This window comes from Bison bison, unplaced genomic scaffold (genome assembly GCF_000754665.1).
Source record: "Bison bison bison isolate TAMUID 2011002044 unplaced genomic scaffold, Bison_UMD1.0 scf7180017864163, whole genome shotgun sequence".
Taxonomy (NCBI): Eukaryota; Metazoa; Chordata; class Mammalia; order Artiodactyla; family Bovidae; genus Bison; species Bison bison.
Window position 1 is genome coordinate 8,595,520 of NW_011494735.1, and position 20,964 is coordinate 8,616,483.

General features: G+C 38.8%; 2 protein-coding genes across 2 annotated transcripts in view; one reads left to right on the top strand and one right to left on the bottom strand.

Moving 5' to 3' along the window:
- TBC1D30 (TBC1 domain family, member 30) overlaps positions 1-20,964 on the bottom strand; it is an 87,759-nt gene that overhangs the window by 65,537 nt on the left and 1,258 nt on the right. The window contains exon 3 of the mRNA XM_010841629.1: positions 16,568-16,732. Within this exon, the coding sequence (XP_010839931.1) occupies positions 16,568-16,732 (165 nt within the window). The remainder of the gene's footprint in view (positions 1-16,567; positions 16,733-20,964) is intronic.
- LOC104989793 (E3 ubiquitin-protein ligase SIAH1-like) lies at positions 2,042-5,138 on the top strand. Its single transcript, XM_010841582.1, has one exon. It carries the CDS (start codon positions 2,816-2,818, stop codon positions 3,929-3,931), a length of 1,116 nt encoding a protein of 371 aa, XP_010839884.1. The 5' UTR covers positions 2,042-2,815; the 3' UTR covers positions 3,932-5,138.

The following is a 20,964-nucleotide window of genomic DNA, read 5'->3' on the forward strand; positions in this document are numbered from 1 at the left end:
CCTCTAAATCTCCTCCCAGCAGGAATAATGGCATTCATAGAAAACGGTATGTCCAGACCCTGTTCAATAAGCATTTTGTATAATTTAACTCACTTAATTCTCATAACCATCCTATGAAGTAGGTATTATCATCATGTCCCGCCCCCGTTTTTTTCCCGCCCCCCCACCCCCACTGATGAGAAAAATGAAGCACAGGGATGTCAAAGGACTTACATGAAACTGCACCTCGTGTAATTACATGGCTGAACTAGGATTCAAGTAATGACCAACAATACAGAGAACATAGATTTAACACGGTTCTTAGGAAAACTAAAAAGAGAAAGAGAACTCCCTCTGCTGATGAATGTAGTTTTCTTTTGTCATAAATGATCACTAGGACACCACCAACCAGGGGAGCCTTGATTGAGTTACCGATCAACACAGTTTCCATAATGTTTTGTGTTTTTTTAATTGAAGTATAATCGATTTACAATATTGGGTTAGATTTAGGTGTACAGCATAGTGATTCAGTTTTTGTGTTGTTGTTGTTCTGTTCTGTGTTTTTAGATTATATTCAGCAACACTTTTAACTCTTCCACATCTCATTTTGCTCAACCCTAAGGTCGGGAGTAAACAGAAATCACGTTTAAGTTCTCTTCTAGCTCTAAATTATTACGAATTTGAGACTGATTTTTTCCGTCTAAAAACCAGTTCTCTTTGTGATGAGGTCACAAGAAACATCTACTGTTTTTTCTTTCAAAGTCACAAGAATCTCCCCAGAAGTGAGAGGTTCCAAAGCTATACAGTACTTTCAAACATTTTACAAATTTCCAATATGGATAAAAAAATAAATTATGACAATATGAAAAAATAATTCGGCAGCAAGACACTAAGAGCTTAAAGAATATGAGAGGAAACTGTTGTTAAAATGTATTGTAAGCAATGATAAGCTACTTTCTTTATTCTAGTCATAGTCTTACTAAGTAACTTTAGGGCAGACCAAGCTGCTAATCATATATCAAGACATTACCTAAATCTGTTATCAGATTTATGCCAAAATTCACAATTCTGCAACCATGTTCCAAAGTTAAGGCACATCTACCTTAATCTAAATGCTAAGTTAAGTCAATTAAACTTCAGTAAAGTTGAAAAAATGCTCATTTCTTTCCACCTAGAAAAACAAACAAGCTTATGAAAAAGGAGCACACACATCTGGATTAAGGAAGATTCAAAAAAAATTCCAACTAATTTTCAGTTCAGTCTCTCAGTCATGTCCAACTCGTTGTGACTCCATAGACTACAGCATGTCAGGCTTCCCTGTCCATCATCAACTCCCGGAACTTGCTCAAACTCATATCCATCGAGTCGGTGATGCCATCCAACCATCTCATCTGTCGTCCCCTTCTCCTCTGGCCTTCAATCTTTCCCAGCATCAGGGTCTTTTCCAATGAGTCAGTTCTTCACATCAACTGGCCAAAGTGTTGGAGTTTCAGCATCAGTCCTTCCAATGAATTTTGGTCCCAACTAATTTTGGTCCCCATCAAAATCACACTAAAAATACAGTTAAGAGATTTTTGTTTATCATAACCAACAAGGATCAAGAAGTAAAAAAACAAACAAACAACAACAACAACAAAAAAACAGCACAGACAAGAGCAATAGAGTTATTGAAATACATTGTATAGAAAAAACATACAGACAAGTAGAAATTGACTTAGCAGATCCTAGAAAGCCGGATCCCAAAATGACATGCGAAAGCTGAAATCCAAACTCTATTATACCACATACTCCATGAAAGAGGTAGCCAGGCTTAATAAGGAGAGTTGGGATAAAGCTGTTGAAAAACATTTGGATCCCTAGATTCTCTCCTCTACTTCATGAGGCTGGTCAATTACTCCTCTGTGTGGAGTAACTTCAGTCATGGTTAACTCTTTGTGACCCCATGGACTGTAGCCTTCCAGGCTCCTCTCTCCATGGTATTCTCCAGGCAAGAATACTGGGGTGGGTTACCATGCTCTCCTCCAGGGGATCTTCCCAACCCAGGGATCAAACCCATGTCTCTGAGGTCTCCTGCATTGGCAGGCAGGTTCTTTACCACTAGCACCACCTGGAAAGCCCCACTTGCTTCTCTACCATCCCTGCAAAAGAGACTGAAGTTTTGGTTCCTGAAAAGGGTTAAAACAGAGTTGCTGGACAACCAGCTAAGAGTGAGAACTCGACCTGAAACCAAGGGATTCTTTGACCATATGCACCCTGAGTGCTGAATGCAGAGACCCAGCTCTTATCCCCACAAAACTTCCACCCAGGCAAGAAGTTAGGAGACTCTTCCCTGAGGCCTCTCACCAGCTCCACAAGAAAAACCTAAAGACACTAACTTAGGCTGGGGGGTGGGGGTTGGGGGTAGGGAATAAGAAAGGTCCCATCCAGATAACCCTTCAGTAAAGCTCCAAGCCCATAAGCCCTAGTGGTGAGCTCAGACAGAGTTCAAGTCATTCTTTTAGATCCTCACATTTAAGAGCAGACAGCCAAGGACCACCAAATATTCAGGGAACTTGAACCAGAACAGCAGTTTTGAAAATTTTTTTCCTTCCTGTACAGCCTATTTTCTCCAAATAGCTGTTTTCTGTGTGTCTGTTTTAAGTCTCCATAATTAATATCCCTAGAGCAATAAGAAAATATATTGCATCTATGAGATAAGAACAGAATACTGTATATATACATGAAACATTCAAATAACAATGCCCCAAACAAGTCCCCATAACAGGATTGGGAAATAAAGTTGAGATAATCTCTGAGAAAGGCAAGCAAAGTAACAGATACAGGAAACAAAACGAGAATGACAGCGCGCCCAGGACGCCGGAGCACCTCCTCATGGCGGCCGCGCCTCCATGGCGGCCGCACCACTGTGTGGTGTTTAGCGGGAAGGCGTGTGGGAAAGGGCGACAGAGGCCTGGGGGGCGACAGAGGCCTGGGGGGCGACAGGGCGGCCGCTGTGGGCCGCACTCTCCAGCGGCATCAGCGACCCAGAGTGTCCCGTCAGTGTTGGCCTGAGGAAGAGGCGGTGGCGGCGGTTGGCGACGACCCAGCGTGTTTGAACCAGGACCGGGCCGAGGAGCGCTCTCCGTCCACAGAAATGAGTCGTCAGACAGCAACAGCGTTACCTACTGGAACCTCCCAGACTGGCACAACTTCGTGCAACAGTGAATGGGCGAGTCTCTTTCAGTGTCCGATCTGCTTTGACTATGTGTTACCACCCATTCTTCAGTGTCACAGTGGCCATCTTGTTTGGAGCAACTGTCGCCCAAAGATCTCCCGTTGTCCAACTTGCCGCGACCCATTGAGATCCATTCGCAACTTGGCTATGGAGAAAGTGGCCGATTCAGTCCTTTTCCCTTGTAAATATGCATCTTCTGGATGTGAAATAACTTTGACATACACAGAAAAAGCAGACCACGAAGAGTTCTGTGAGTTTAGGCCTTACTCCTGTCCGTGCCCTGGTGCTTCGTGTAAATGGCAAGGCTCTCTGGATGCTGTAATACCGCATCTGATGCATCAGCATGGATCCATCACAACCCTGCAGGGAGAGGACATAGTTTTCCTTGCAACAGGCATTAATCTTCCTGGTGCTGTTGACTGGGTGATGATGCACTCCTGTTTTGGTTTTCACTTCACATTAGTCTTGGAGAAACAGGAAAAATATGTTGGTCACCATCAATTCTTTGCAATTGTACAGCTGATAGGAACACGCAAACAGGCTGAAGACTATGCTTATCGACTTGAGCTAAACGGTCCTAGGCGGCGGCTGACTTGGGAAGCCACGCCTCGATCTATTCACGAGGGAATTGCAACAGCCATTACGAATAGCGACTGCCTAGTCTTTGACACCAGAGTTACACAGTTTTTTGCAGAAAATGGCAATTTAGGCATCAATGTAACTATTTCCATGTGTTGAAATGGCAATCAAACATTTTCTGGCCAGTGTTTAAAACCATCACACTCGATTTCAGAGAATAAGGCACCTGTCTGCCTACCAATCAGAAATTTTTGGTAGGTGGAAGCTAGACACATGATGGTAAATAAAAGGAAAGGCCATTAAATAAATGTAGTAACATGCAATATATTTAATGTCATAAATGTAATAACACTAATATATTTAAAAATAAGTCAACAGTAAGCCACTGAAATATATATATATATATACATATATATATATACACACACCCAAGATGGGCATCTTTTATATTAAGAAAGGAAGCACTGTAAAATAATTCTGAATTTGTGTTTGTTGTAGATTGAGTATATTGTAGAAAAATACTGGGTTCTTGTTTTTTGTGTGCATGCGTGTGTGTGTGTGTGTGTGTGTGTGTGTGTGTGTGTGTGCATGTTTGGATTTTTTTTCCCTTTAACTGAAAAGCCATGTTGAGTGGTCTTAGACCACTGCTTTTACTCTATGTGAGTCAATAAATAGTCCTGCTGCTGTGTGTATATTTTTGTGTGTGTGTATTTGCTAATTTTTATTAATTCTAGTTTTTCATTAAATAAATTTGACTTTCTTTCCTGTAATTTAGGGTTTTTCTCACTTTTTTTGTACCTTTTAAAGTTAGTGTCTTATTGATATGCATAACTGTTGATGGTAAAATTTATACATGTGTTTGATACACATTTTCCCCCATTAATCAGTTTATTAGAAATATTTTAAATTCAACTATTTTGTGAAGATATGGGTTTCAGAAAGCAAAGGTAATATTGGAAGAACCATCAGGAGCTATTTAAAGCAGCTATAAAATGGCCTCCCTCTCTTCTCCAGTTGAGTCATACCTTCAAACTTATTCTTTATCAAGCTAGAGAGTACTGATTTTTTTTTAATACTGAGGAAAAAATATCAGGCTCCCCCTCCCCCCACATATCTTGGACAAATCACGTATGTTTAAAATTTGTTCTTGTATTTATTGGTTTTGCAAAAGAAGGCATCGTCTCACACAGTATATGTAATTAAAAGCAAATCATTGGTTTAAAAAAAGGCGATTTGCAAAAAAATGTTTTTGGTCTTTTATAATTCTCATTAAAAGAATATCTGGCCAATTAAAAAAAAAAGAATTACAGAACTAGTTCAGATGCTCTAACAGCCAAACAATAATAGAATTACAGAAAGAGGAAAAAGGAAAAAAAATAAAAATATAGAGGATGTTGTACAGCAGAAACACAACACTGTAAAGCAACTATATTTCAATAAAACTTGATTTTAAAAAAAGGAGAGAGGAAAGGCAAAGAATTAATTCACATAAATTTTCCAGAACTGAAAGACATGTTGCCTGATTGAAAAAGCCTGTCTAGACCCAGCACAAGGAAGGAAAATAGACCCACACCAAGCAACCTGACCATGAATTTCAGAAGGCCAAGAACAAACAGAAGAGTTCACAAGCTTTCAACAAGGAGAAATAAACAGTCCAGTGCAAAGGATGACAGATCAGAAGGCTTCAGATTTCTCTAGACCAACAATGAAAGCAAGGAGGCAACAGAGCAGGAATAGAAGTGTCAATCGAAGCAAGGATACAATAAAGAATTTCCATCCCTGCACAGTTTCCAGAAATTGACCTCATAGGCATCGTTTCTCAAGGGGACATGGGCGATGATATAAAAAATAAGGAGAAAATATGGGACACAAGAAGAAAGATCCAACACAGCAAAGACAACCTCCAGGATAAGAGTGAAGAGAGATCTCAAGATGACAGGTGTACTTCAGACACGGCATGGCCAGGGCAGAGTGGAGCAGCAGCTCGGGTTCAGACACGGCATGGCCAGGGCAGAGTGGAGCAGCAGCTCAGGTTCAGACACGGCATGGCCAGGGCAGAGTGGAGCAGCAGCTCAGGTTCAGACACAGCATGGCCAGTGCGGAGTGGAGCAGCAGCTCAGGTCACAGGGGTGTGGACTGCAGTCAACACAAGATGCTTCCTGCTACTAGACCCTCTTTCTAACTAAAGGAGAGAATTCCCAGGTGAGCTGGCCCAGATTCTCACCTGGGCTTGTTTATCTCAGTGCGCTGATGAAGTGCCTATTCTCTACTCCCCTCCATACCCACAAAAGTATTCTGCTTGGACCTACTTCTGAGAGCAGGAGCAAAGCCATGGCGGGCTTCAAATCAAAAATAAGCAGCAGTCACAGAGCAATTAAGCTGGGCTACAACTACTGGGCCCGTGCACCTAGAGTCCACGCCCCACAACAAGAGAAGTCACCATGATGAGAAGCCCATACACCGCAACTAGAGAGTAGAGCCCGCTCGCCACAACAAGAAAGCCTGCACACAGCAGCAAACACCCAGCACAGCCAAGAAGTAATAGAGAGCAGACTTGTGGACACAGTAGGGGAATGAGAGGGTGGGACAAATGGACAAGTAGCACAGGAACATATGCATTACTATATATAAAATAGATAGTCAAGGGGGATTTTGCTGCATGACTCAGGGAGCTCAAACAGGTGCTCTGTGACAACCTAGACAGGTAGGATGGGGTGGGAGGTGGGAGGGAGGTTTAAGAGGGAGGGGATATATGTATACCTATGGCTGATTCATGTTGATGTACAGCAGAAACCAACACAATATTGTAAAGTAATTATCCTTCAATAAAAAAATAAATTACAAAAAAAAGCAGTAGTCTACTCCCCTAACTTAGCTTATTATTCAGCAACTAGTCTGAACTACAGTCCTGGCAAATGCTACACGACCCGCTTACAATCTTGCCCTCTGACAACCCCAGAAGGGGCTCCAGTGAATTCATCAGACTGTGACCCAGAAACTGGTTATCTTTTCAAAGCTTTTCCAGAGGTAACATTACCCTTTCCCTTCACAAGTAGGGGTGGGCTTGCTACTCAGCTCTTTAAAACTATATGTTATTTATGAATATGTACAGGAGGTGGGAAAAACTATAAAGAGAAGCAAGGGAATAATTAACACAAATGCAAGGGAGAAAGCCGATCTCAACCAGGGAGGAACAGAGACTTTTTTTTTTAATTTAAATTTATTTATTTTAATTGGAGGCTAATTACTTTACAATATTGTATTGGTTTTGCCATACATCAACATGAATCCACCACGGGTGTACAGGTGTTCCCCATCCTGAACCCCCTCACACCTCCCTCCCCATCCCATCCCTCTGGGTCATCCCAGTGCACCAGCCCCAAGCATCCTGTATCCTGCATCGAACCTAGACTGGCAATTTGTTTCATACATGATATTATACATGTTTCAATGCCATTCTCCCAAATCATTCCACCCTCTCCCTCTCCCACAGAGTCCAAAAGACTGTTCTATACATCTGTGTCTCTTTTGCTATCTCGCATACAGGGTTATCATTACCATCTTTCTAAATTCCATATATATGCGTTAGTATACTGTATTGGTGTTTTTCTTTCTGGCTTACTTCACTCTGTATAATAGGCTCCAGTTTCATCCACCTCATTAGAACTGATTCAAATGTATTCTTTTTAATGGCTGAGTAATACTTCATTGTGTATATGTACCACAGCTTTCTTATCCATTCATCTGCTGATGGACATCTAGGTTGCTTCCATGTCCTGGCTATTATAAACAGTGCTGCAGTGAACATTGGGGTACACGTGTCTCTTTCACTTCTGGTTTCCTCAGTGTGTATGCCCAGCAGTGGGATTGCTGGGTCACAGGCAGTTCTATTTCCAGTTTTTTAAGGAATCTCCACACTGTTCTCCATAGTGGCTGTACTAGTTTGCATTCCCACCAACAGTGTAAGAGGGTTCCCTTTTCTCTACACCCTCTCCAGCATTTATTGCTTGCAGACTTTTGGATCACAGCCATTCTGACTGGCGTGAAATGGTACCTCATTGTGGTTTTGATTTGCATTTCTCCACACAGAGACTTCTAATGTGCCAGTAATATTTGTTACTCAATCTTGATAGGTAGATATCCACATACATCACCTTTTGTTTATTTTTCAATATACATATATGTATTAGAATATTCTTCTTTATGGTGATACATTCTATAATATTTTAAGTGGTAAGTGAATTCTATTTAAATCAGTGATATTGTTTTAGTATATTAAAACACTAAAGAGACCCAAAATTTTTATTAAAATTTTTATGCTTGTAAATGTGAAATGTTATATGAAATGGGCAAACTCTATGTCTCTCACCCAAGCTAACAGAATAAGAATTAGAGAATACAAATAATGCTATAATTTTTAAAGTTGAATCCATAATTTAAAATATTCCTACAAAGAAACTTAGGGCCTAAATATTTTACCAGTGAATTCCATCAAACATTTATGAAAGGAATAATTCCAGTCTTACACAATCTCTTCTAAAGAATGGAAAAAGAGGTACCTTGAAGGAGTAATATCATATGACATCCCTTATATGTGGAATCTAAAAAAAGATACAAAAATTTCCAACCATTATCACTGCTTCTATTCAAGATTAAACTGGAGTTCCTAACCAATATACAAGAGGAGAAAAATAAAAGGATGGTAAAGAAATCCATAAAACAAAGTATTCACAGGTGATAAAGATTTTGCACTTAGAAAAAAACAGAAGCTTTTACGATAAATTATTAAAATTAACAAAAGAAAAAGTAAGATTACTAGGTATAAAATTCATGTGCAGAAAATGACTAGAAACAATTTCTTAAAAGATACCAATTCAAAACAGCATCAAGAAAACTCAATATCCTAAGAATAAGTATAGTAAAAATATATAAGGCCTCTATATAGAAAACTGTAAAATAGCATTCAAATAAGTTGGAATAATAATAAATAATAATTAAAAATGCCATCTTTACAGACCAGAAGACCCACCATTGTAAAGACATCAATTACTCCCAAAAAGCCAATAATAAAACAATCTTAAAGAAGAACAAGGTGTAAGAACCAAGAGAATCAGATAGCAAGAGTTACTATGCTGCTAAGTCACTTCAGTCGTGTCCAACTCTGTGTGACCCCATAGACGGCAGCCCACCAGGCTCCCCCGTCCCTGGGATTCTCCAGGCAAGAACACTGGAGTGGGTTGCCATTTCCTTCTCCAATGCATGAAAGTGAAAAGTGAAAGTGAAGTCGCTCAGTCGTGTCTGACCCTCAGTGACCCCATGGACTGCAGCCTTCCAGGCTCCTTGGTCCATGGGATTGTCCAGGCAAGAGTACTTGGGTGGGGTTCCATAAAGTACAATAATTAAGACAGTGTTGCATTAGCTCAAGGATACACAAAACAGAATAAAATCTTCAAAGTAGACCACACACATACAGACATTTTTACAAAAATGGCACCACAGAGCAGTGGGAAAAGGATGGTCTCTGATAAACTAGGCTAAGTACTTAGATGTCCATATGGACAAATGAAATTTGACTCCTATGTCATATCACAAACAAAATGAATCAATTCTAGGTGACTCAAGATCTGAAAACAAAATACTAAAACTTTCTGAAAATAAAATGGGAGAATAAAAAAGCACCAGCTATAAATGCAGCACTGGTTTTGTAATCTATGGGACCCCTTAAAATCATAAACAGCAACAACAGAGCATTAAATCAAGTGTGGGGCTCTAATGAGCACGGGCCCCATGTGTCTGCACAGATCACATGCCGATGAAGCTGGCCATCCAAGAAGCTAAAAGACTAGTAAACTGGACTACATGAAAACTAAGGACTCTTGTTCATTGAATGACACTCTTCTTTTTCAACTGCTCCATACCCTTTTATTACAACCCTGTCCCCATGTTCCAGAATGAATAGCTATTTAACATACACACCACTGAATATTCATCGGAAGGCTTGATGCTGAAGCTGAAGCCACCGGATGCAAAGAGCCGACTCATTGGAAAAGACCCTGATGCTGGGAAGGATTCAAGGGAGGAGAAGAAGTGGATGACAGAAGATGAGATGGTTGGATGGCATCACCGACTCAAAGGACATGAGTTTGAGCAAATTCCGAGAGATGATGAAGGTCAGGGAGGCCTGGTGTGCTGTGGTCCATGGGGTCTCAAAGAGTCAGACGCAACACACACCACTCCTAAAATTGATCTTAACATTCCCATTTCTTTCTCAGTATATTAAAACAAAAGGGGGGAAAAAAGCTTTGAAAAAAATCACCAGGTTTAGTACACCCCAGGAAGAGCAACTTAACTAAACAACAAGAAACAAAACATGTCAGGAATCTGACCCTATACACAAAGTAGCAGGTGAGATTCCAGAGAGGAAAGAATGACTCCCAGCAGAACATACATAGATTCCTTCTAAACAACACTCTTGAGAGTGAAAATGCTAACCAGAAAAGTGGGAGAAGGATTTGCATCACATACATCTGACAAAGACTCATATTCAGAATACATAAAGAAGTCCTACAAATCTATAAGAAAAAGGAGACAATCTTTCTTAGAGACAAATAGTAAAAGAGGTGCTGAACCACATTAGTAATCAGCAAAATTAGAACAAAAATCATGCAGCCACTAAAACACTCACTAGAATAGTTAAAATTTAAAGGATTGACAACATCAACACCAACTGTCGGCAACTCCAAATCTTTCTTATCCTGTTGTTTTTCCCCGTAGCACTTATTACTTTAACACCTTGTTGGTGGTTTAGTCACTAAGTTGTGTTCGACTCTTGCGACCCCATGGACTGTGTAGCCCACTAAGTTCCTCTGTCCATGGGATTTTAAAGGCAAGAATACTGGAGCGGGTAGACATTTCCTTTTCCAGGGGATCTTTCTGACACAGGGATTGAACCCGGGTCTCCTGCACTGCAGGCAGATTCTTCACCAACTGAGCTACCAGGGAAGCCCTAACACCTTCTTACATACATATAAAAAAGGATTGACTGATTCTCAGTAAGCCTGTGACCCAACTAAGTCAAGGAAAGTGAACTATGGGACTTTCTGGAATTATGGAAAAAGATCTGTTCTTTTGATAAGTTTGCTGTGTTGGAGCTGCTGTTGGTCATTTGGGTATTATCTAATACAGAGGAAAGCACAGCTAAGAGATGAAGGCATATTTTTAAATATGCTCTTTGAGCACGTGTATCTGATTTAGCTACACCTGAAGGCACAGCCCTGGACTTTTAATTAGGTAAGTCCATCAGTTTCCTTTATTGCTTAAATAATGAGTTTCTGTACCCACAACTGAAAGGAGATTCATCACTGCCATGAGATGGTAACAACAACAAAAAAATGGTAGACTGAAAAATAGTGCATTAATCATTCAAAATTATGTTTATGAATAAAGTATGACAATGGCACCAGTTTACGGTATGTCACACGAAAAAGGCAGGATACAGAAATATTATACAGTACACTGATTTTGGAAAAACTTCATATTAAAAACTTCATATTTTTATTCAAATAGAATAAAAATTCAAAAATTTAAGAGACCATCTTTAGAAAATTATTTTTTCCTCTTTTTTTCACACTTCTGTATTTTCCAAAGTTCCTTTAATTTAAAGTTTTTATTGATATAATTGACATACCATAAAATATTCACCCTTTTCAACTGTACAGTTTAATGATTTTTAGTATATTCACAAAATTGTGTACTATCTAACAGCACAACATTTTCATCACTCCAACAAAAAAGCCTTGCCATCGGCAGTCACTTCCTGTTCTCCCAAACTGCCAGCCTTAGCAATGACTAATTTATTTTCTATTTCTATGGATTTGTCTATTCTGAACATTTCAAATGGAATCATAAAGTATGTGGACTTTTGTGGCTGCTTCTTTCGCTAAGCATGTTTTCAAGGGTCATCCATGTTGTAACATGAATTAGCAACTTCATAACTGTTTATGGCTGAATAATATTCCAACATATGGGTTTATCACATTTGGTTTTCCATTCATCCACTAACTGACATTTGCGCTGTTTCCACTTTGGGGCTATGATAAAAAAAAAAAAAAGTTGCTATGAACATTCATGTACCAATTTTCATGGGGATATACATCTCCAGTTCTGTTGGGGAAATACCTAGGAGTAGATAGATGGTTGAATGCATTACTTTTATAATTTTTTAAAAAGCAAAGGGAATTGCTTCTTAATGGAAAATGTTGAATGTCAGTGACACCAAGGTTAGGGTCACACAAATTCCTTCTCTTGCCAGAGACGACAAGGTACTACTGCAGAGAAGATAACCACAGACAGAGAAGAACAATGACCACTCCTACTTGACAAAAGTCTCTACCAGGCATTTATGATAGCAAGATTTAATTATAATAATCATAATAATCAAGATGCCAGGGCTGACGCACTAATAAAATGAGTCTCTAAGCTGCCTAAAATTCCTGTACTTACTGACCAGGCTAAAAATAAAGACAATATTTCCAAGACTCTCCTGGTGGTCCAGTAGTTAAGAATCCACTTTGCAATGCAGGGGACATAGGTTCAATTCCTATTCTGAGAATGAAGATCCCACATGTCACAGCAACTAACTGAACCAGCTACAACTACTGAAACGGCCACAGCGGCTGAACCCACACACCACAACTAGAGAGCCATGTGCCGCAGCTACTGAAGTCCACATGCCACAGCTAGGGGGTCCGTACCCTGCAATGAAAGACCTGCATGACGTAACAAAGATCCTGTGTGCCACAGCTAAGACCCAGTGCTGCCAAATAAGTAAATAAATAGAGTAATTCTTTAAAAAAAGAAAACACTATTTTCATATATATGCTTTTCATAGTTTTCCGGTTTTCACCAGATTTTATCACTGGACTGATAGCACCTTTCACAAATTCAACCAGCATAATTTAAACATTTAATGCACCAATGCAAAAAACTGTAGAACTAGGCAAGGCCGATCACTAAGGTGGCCTCCCTTCTGCTTTCAGGAAAAATAGTCAAACCATGGGATAAGCAAACTGCTTAAAAATCTGAACATCAGAGTCAAACTCCTGGCCAAATAGTCATCTTATTCTTCCCATCATCTTAATGTCTTTGGGTGGATTTTCCTGCACACCACATGCATTTGTTCCATAATCCACCTGGCCAAGAAAAGATATTTTATATCACATGAAAACAATGCTAAAGCAGTATTTCTAATAAACCTGAAACTCTATATTACATGCTTTGCATGTTAAAAATTTCTTATTTCTCCAACAGTAATCCAGTATCAATCTAGTGGCTAAGAAAAAAAGTAGAACACTCTTATGTCACAATTTATGGTATAAAGAGTGAATTTTTAGGATATCTATCTTCAAATTCCATCTCAGCCACTAGACAAATTACTTAAACTTTCTGAATCTCAATTTCCCAATAAAATGTGCCTAAAAACAATAAAATGTGCCTAAATGGGCTTTCCAGGTGTCTCAGTGGTAAAGAATCTGCCTGCCAAGACACAGGAGAAACAGATTTGATACCTGGGTCAGGAAGATCCCCTGGAGGAGGAAACGGCAACCCACTCCAGTATTCTTACCTGGAGAACCCCCTGGACAGAGGAGCCTTGGAGGGCTATAATCCATGGGGTCACAAAGAGTCAGACATGACTAAGCACACATGCAAAGACAATATACTTTCAGAATTGCTACGAGAGATAAAACCAACAGTTTGGCATAAAACACATACTTATGAATAATAACTGCTGCTACTATTCTTATTATTAATTATATCATTAAAATTAAAGTGCTTATACTATGGTTACCTTTAGATGACTGATAAAATATAAGGGAAAAATCTGCTGTTCTGGAAGGCAAATACTGATCCTGCTCTTATTCTCACCCCAATGTGAAAATAAAGGGATGTTACCATAAGACTTGGTGTAGAAAATCAAAAAGTCTAAGTGCTTGTGTTAGAAATAAAAATGGTCTAGTCATTTTGGCTCATAATCCATACCTATGATTATTTCAAAATTAATATATCCCCTTTCATGTATCAACAGGAAAAACCCATTTTAATAAAAGATTTAAATTGTTTTATTCTATGGCATGTTGCTGCTGCTGCTGCGAAAGTCATGTCCAACTCTATGCAACCCCATGGACTGCAGCCTACCAGGCTTCTCCGTCCGTGGGATTCTCCAGGCAAGAACACTGCAGTGGGTTGCCATTTCCTTCTCCAATGCATGAAAGTGGAAAGTGAAAGTGAAAGTGAAAGTGAAGTCGTGTCCAACTCTTAGCGATCCCATGGACTGCAGCCTACCAGGCTCCTCCATCCATGGGATTTTGCAGGAAACAGTACTGGAGTGGGGTGCCATTGCCTTCTCCCCTATGGCATGTTATGAAAGGGAAAAAACCACTTATGGAAAGAATCATAAGCACTGAATCTATATGGAGAGAAAAATAGGGATTATCTGGACTCCTGCACATTAAATATAAACAATGCTGTATTTGAATGAATCACTGACAGTCACTACTAAAATGAAAGTTCAGTGACTAATTATATACATCTATTTATCTGTTATTAGCTAACTTTGAGGAAAGAGGACAAATGTACAACTACTGAACTCAGGCATTCAGTCACTAAACACCAAATCTCTGCTGCTGCTGCTGCTGCTGCTAAGTCACTTCAGTCGTGTCCAACTCTGTGTGACCCCATAGATGGCAGCCCATCAGGCTCCCCCGTCCCTGGGATTCTCCAGGCAAGAATACTGGAGTGGGTTGCCATTTCCAAATCTCTATAGAGTTCTCTAAATAACCACTTAGTCAAATTTCTAACAATGTCTACATCATAATGCTGTATCATACGATGAGAATAATTCTGAGACATTGTTATTTCTTAATTCAACAAAAATACTCTATTAGTTCCATCTAATAGAGTCTAATTAGCTAAGTGAGAATTTAAATCCCAGGAAAGGAGCCATTATGCCCCACATTCTCTGAAATGTAAAACCCTAGATTTAAAGAGACAAAAATCTAAAATACATAGGAATGGTGCCTCCGCAAGTTCACAAGTTGAATCACTGGCTTGTGGACGTATTTTTCTTAAAAGACATAAAAGCCAGTCCTTTCATCAGTCAAGCAAAGTCAAATTCTAAATGATGATCAGTCCCTGGTGATTACCAACCCGTGATACTGTGCTGACCTGACCTTCCTTTCTCTCCTAACACTGGCTCCATCACCCACTTACACTTGCCCACACATCCAAATCCATGCATTTACCACTCTGGGTTTTTAACTTCTGGAACAAACAATACTAATGGGAAGATGAAAACAATAGTTGACAAGAGAAAAATTAAGATCAAAACATTTCACCATTAAAAGGGAAAATAATACCTTTTTTACTGAATACCAGTGAATCAACCAGAATCCATGGAAAAATATCAAATACTTATAACACATGAAACTTCTTGTAGATACACATGCATATACAGATAGATATGTACTATATAGTATGTCTATATATGTACATGTATATTTCTGTATCTCTACCCTTCTTCTCCAGCAATTTCAGACAAGTACCTATCTCTGGAGAAAACCCTCTATGGAATGACATTTTTGCTTCTTGTATGGAGTATTACATCATTATAATAATAAAGCAGTATTCTGTTTAATTAGGTCAAAACCTTCTTCAGTAAACACCATGAATAATAATTTTGGGATAACAGTGATACAATAAAAGGAGAGGAAGCAAACAGTATTTTCTTTTAAATAACAAACATAAGAATGTAATTTAAGCCATTATATTATCTGAAGCTAATCAAACCCTGAAACTTGTTTTACACAAATAGACACATCTTAATTTAGAATTAAAAAAAAAAAACAAAACTCTAGGAAGTGTCACTTTACACGCAAAATGTGAGAAGGTAAAGGAACAAAAAGGCAACTTTCACATGCACCTAAAAAGCTGCATTCCATCAAAACACATCACTGTGCCTATATTTACCATACCTGAACATACTGTTCTGCCGTGCTGCATGTTAATAAAAAATACAAAACAAAAATGGGGAAATATTAGCAGAATAAAAAACATAAAACTCTTGCATGGAGAATTTAAAAAACCGATTCATAAGCTTTTATATCTAGTATCTAACATGGATTAGTAATCTAACATTTTGTTTTTAACAAACCATGCATCTCTTGGTTTTGAATGGATTAACCCCCTGACACAATTTAATTTTTAAAATATTTTATCATTTTCAGATTTCAGAGTAAGTTATAAGATCCTGGAGACAAGAGTCTCCTTCTTTTAAGTCAACTGCATAATTCACTTATTAGAGCAACACACAGCGTAAGGAAGCAGAGGCATAACTTCCAGGTTGTGTCTCTGCTGCCATTTTAAAAATAAAGATTTTAGACATTATTTAGCACTAGGCAAAAACAACCATTTTCAAAGGAGAATACTACTTCAAATTTAGAACAATAAAACTAAGTCTGTAACATCAGATATGTATTGGAGTGGCCCAAAAATTCATTCAGGTTTTCCCATTCTATCTTATGGAAAACCCAAGCAAACTTTTGGGCCAAACCAATAATACACACTTAACTGAAAAATATAGGAAACGGTCTGAGTTGTTCTAGAAGGGATAGGCTGAAGGGGTAGGCTTCCGTTTAAAATTTCTCAATATAAATATCCGAAAATATCATGACTACTGATGTAGCTTCACTAACACTCCAGTCCCACATGGCAGCGGGGCTAACCCCACTGCGCACTTACTTCTCTTCTGAGACACAGCCTGCAGGCACGCCGTCACAATGTCACAGTTCCTCTGTACTTTGTGCACAAGCCTATCTTTCTGCTTCAGCTGCCGAAGTAGCTTTGCTGATTGAATGCCAATCCTGTACTTCAGTTCTCGAAGGATTGTCTCCAGTTCATTCGTGTCTATCAGCAAAAAGGAAAAGAGAGCAATAAATACTCTGAGAGGAATACAAATTCCAAAATGATACTGATCATAAGATAAATCTCTGGAACATCCTTTAAACCAAGTAATCCTGAATTTTCACCCAGAATTACATACACATATTCAGCTGATTCTGATGAAGTAAGTCACTCATCTATTTCCTGCCCTGTCCATGTAAATACTGTAAAATAAACTGTATTCTTGAGGCTACCTGTAACATGTAAGCAAAGAATCTTAAGATATCCAGCTCTGATTGCAAATTTATGTTTCATTGACTCAAAATTGTATCATTAAAGTGCTCAGACGGTAAACTTGCAAGAAAAGAGAAGTTTTTAGTCTGTTAAATCAATGATAAACCTAACAGCTGATAACAACTTTTTAAAGTACTCAGCTTTGTAAATGATCAGTTAAAAGTAGGTAATACTACATTTTCTAATGTAGATACACGCAGTGATGAGCATCTTGTTTCAAATACACAGTCTTCCAAGAGCTTGATTATTGGGACAATACTTCACCTCCAAATATGGTAGAAAATAAATTTCCTTCAATCAGATAAATAAAAGATAGTTCATATCCATAAAACTAATACTCTCAACATCAGTTTTTCTACAAAAGAAAAAAGACTTGAGAATCAGAAGCGATCACAACATTTACGTGAATAATCATTACAATTTGGGAGTTTCATTAGTTATACTTAATGTTATCATTAGTCACCATACTGTGACCTGCCAGGCGAGCAAAGCCTTCTACTTGGCGTGGCATTGGCGAGGCCCTCATTAGAGGTCCTGTGTGCAGTTTGGATCTACTCATTCTGAAAGAGATTTAGAGAAACTAGAGAGGATCAGAGAGAACAAAAGAAATGTTCAAAAGTAAGAAAAATACTCCAGAGATCAAAGGAAGTGAACTTTGGGGGTCTGAGTAACACAAGTGGAGGGGGGTATTTGCTTTAACAGCTGTCATACTCAGTTGACCTCATTATGAAAAATGCATTTGACCCTGAGTTAAAAAGAACTGCCTTGGGATTAATCAACTATCTGTCTGATCTTAGACAAGGCTGTGCTCCAGGTCTCAAATTATACAAGATTATTCTGGGAAACAAATGTGAATAGCATTTATAAACATTAATATAAAGAGCAATAAAGAATAAGGAATTGCTATGAAGAAGAGAACAAAAGCCCATTATTTCTCTCACCTTGAGTTCAAATGTGAGATATAATGAGAAGAACACACTTAGGTTAATTGAAAATACTTGGGTTCTGAGGATGATTAAATATGGAATCAAGCAACAGGAAAACACCACAGACTCTTTAAATCTACATTCCTTCAAATAGAGCAAATTTGAATGTTTAAAGTAGCTCCTTCTAGAAACAAAAGAGGTAGGAATATCATCATCTTGCATTTAAATTACACTTTCCTTCCACAAAAGAGTCATTTTCAGTGACTCTTAAGGTACCTAGAGCTCTATGATTTTTTTTGAATAATATGCACTGTCCAGTATAGGAAAAATCCTCATAGTTGAATTTGAAAACACGTTTTACAGCAACATCTGCTGGTATATAAATATCCGGAAGATAGAAATAAGGTCTCCTTTATCTTTATATGTCCCACAGCATCAGCCATAGCTCCTAACACAGTGTTAAATAAATGAGGAAAACTGAAGAGATCATCAACTGATCATCATCAATGATCATCATCTCCTCTTTAAGGAACTCCAGTGTATGTAATAATTAAAATAAGCATCCTCAAGTTTATGGACATGAGTTTGAGCAAGCTCCGGGAGTTGGTAATAGACAGGGAAGTCTGGTGTGCTTCAGTCCATGGGGTCACAAAGAGTCAGACACAGCTAAGCGACTGAACATTTATGAGCACTTCATACACATTAACTTACATAAGTGTCACTTCCTCGCTATAAAGCAGTAGTATTTTCTTTTGTTGTAGTGGCTTTACAATATTTGTATTAGATTAAGATATACAGCAAAGCGATCCAGTTATATTTTTTTAGATTCTTTTCCACTAGAGGTTATTACAAGATATAGTTCCCTATGCCATATAGTAAATCTTTGTTGCTTATCTATTTTACATATAGAAGTGTGCATCTGTTAATCCCATACTGCTAATTTATCCATTCCCCCTGGCTTTCCCCTTTGATAATCATAAATTTGTTTTCTATGTCTGTGAGCCTGTTGCTATTTTGTAAATAAATTCATTTGTATTATTTGTTAGATTCCACATATAAGTGATAGTATATATTTGTTTTTCTCTGCCTGACTTATGAAGCAGCAGCATTATTATCCCTATTTGTAGGTAAGGAAAATGAGACTCAGAGAGGTTAAAGAGCTTGCTAGTAAGGAACAGCGAGCGGCAGGATGTTAACTCAAGCTGACTCCAAAGTTCACGCCCTTAATGAAAACACTGAGAAGAGCACCTGGATTTCCTGAGAAACCATTATGGTGCCTCACATAAATAAATGACCCACACATGCTAAATATCTAAATAGGTGCCTCAGCAAAATCCCTAATAGAGGGAAAAGAGAATTAACACACAGGTTATCTACTTTATAAGAGAGTCTTAACTGTTTTATGTCAGGAAGGATATTTTTTGATCCTGAAAAAAATCAAATAACCTAATAAGATGTACAATTATTTTAGCAGACAGCAGTTTCCATCACTTGATTCCTCAATCTTAGCACTCTGATGATGTTTATTGATAAAGGTGTGTATCTGTGTGTGTAGGATTGGCATAACATGGCATCATGCTCTTCCTTAGAGAGTCGACTACAAAGAAAGAGGAGATTAGTAGGGAGCTTAAGACTGAGACCTGGGCAAAACTGGCGCTTATAGGTTTTAGGAATGAGTAGGAGAGTGGTCACTCATTGTGATCTGTATTTCCAAAACTGTGACCTCTTTCTTCCTTAAACTTTAGCTTGCCAAATTTCCTCTTCCAAAAGGAAATTACTAATCCACAAAATTCTCTCAGTAATGAAAAGTGAATAACCTTGTGAAAAAAACAAAAAGCCAAATCATAATTCTTCAAAACTGATTCGCTGGATTCTGAAAGAACTATTGCCCTACGGAACTTCTTGGCATAAACAGACACTCTGAGAACAGCCAAATAATTGTATAAAATTAAATGGCATGACTCCAGCTAAAGTCTCAGGCAGGGGGAGGAAGGTGGAAGCCATTTGTAACAATCAACTGGGGGAAAAAAATCTTCAGGGGAAGCCAAAAGAGGAAGCAAAAGCTGTTTACACAGATTTCAGAAAGCAGACAGATTTACTCCATTTCCAGTTTCTTTTCCCCTCTGGTACCAGCTAGACTGATCTTACAAATAGGAGACAGGAGACCACTCCATAGTATTCCTGTTCCTCCCTTCTCTGGTAATTTAGCACAAGGACATTAATTCAAGAAATGTTATGATAGCTTAGCATTTGTTTTCCACACCTCACTTCACTTTGTAAATTGAGGTCTGGATATATCTATACAAAAAGATAATTTTAAGTAAGTGTAAGTGCCTGAAAGGCAAGTTGAGGGGGAAAAAATATCTCAATTAGGACAAGACAGCAGTATCAGAGTCTGATAACAAAAGAAACACCAAACTAACCTCTGCCCCCAAAAGTCAAAGGCCATTTTCTGATCGACCTCTTCAACTGAAGTTTCCAGCAGTTAAACGCTATGATAACGACTTTGCTCTAGGGCCCTCCACTAACCCACCACCCAAGGGGGAAAAAAATCCACCTAGTGAGCTTCTTGAAATCAGGCGTTTTAAGCATTGGATTTCACACGTTCTGCTTAGAAATTGCATTATTGAATTATTCTGCCTCACTAAATACTATTCAAGTACGTAGCCAAAGAAGGCGGATTAAAAAAAAAAAAAAAGTGGCTGCTTTTTTTCCCCCTTCTTAAACCAGCCCCGAGGGTCACCTCTATTCCGCCTGGGGCCCCTCTAGGTAATTTCAGATGGGTAAATCAGAAACTCCAAACCCGTCTTAACAGCTGTTCTGATGAAATTAGAACCTGGACTGCCTCTCGCCTCCGGCCTCTGCAAACACGAGGATGGGGAAGGGGTCGGGGAGTGGGGGAGACCCGTGGCTACCATTCCAACAAGTGATGCTTCACTCGCCGACTCGAGAGGGAATGGGGGGACGTAAGAACTAAGACTAGTTATGAATCCGTGACACCGTGGACAGCCGCGACAGATCAAAGGAGACGCCCTA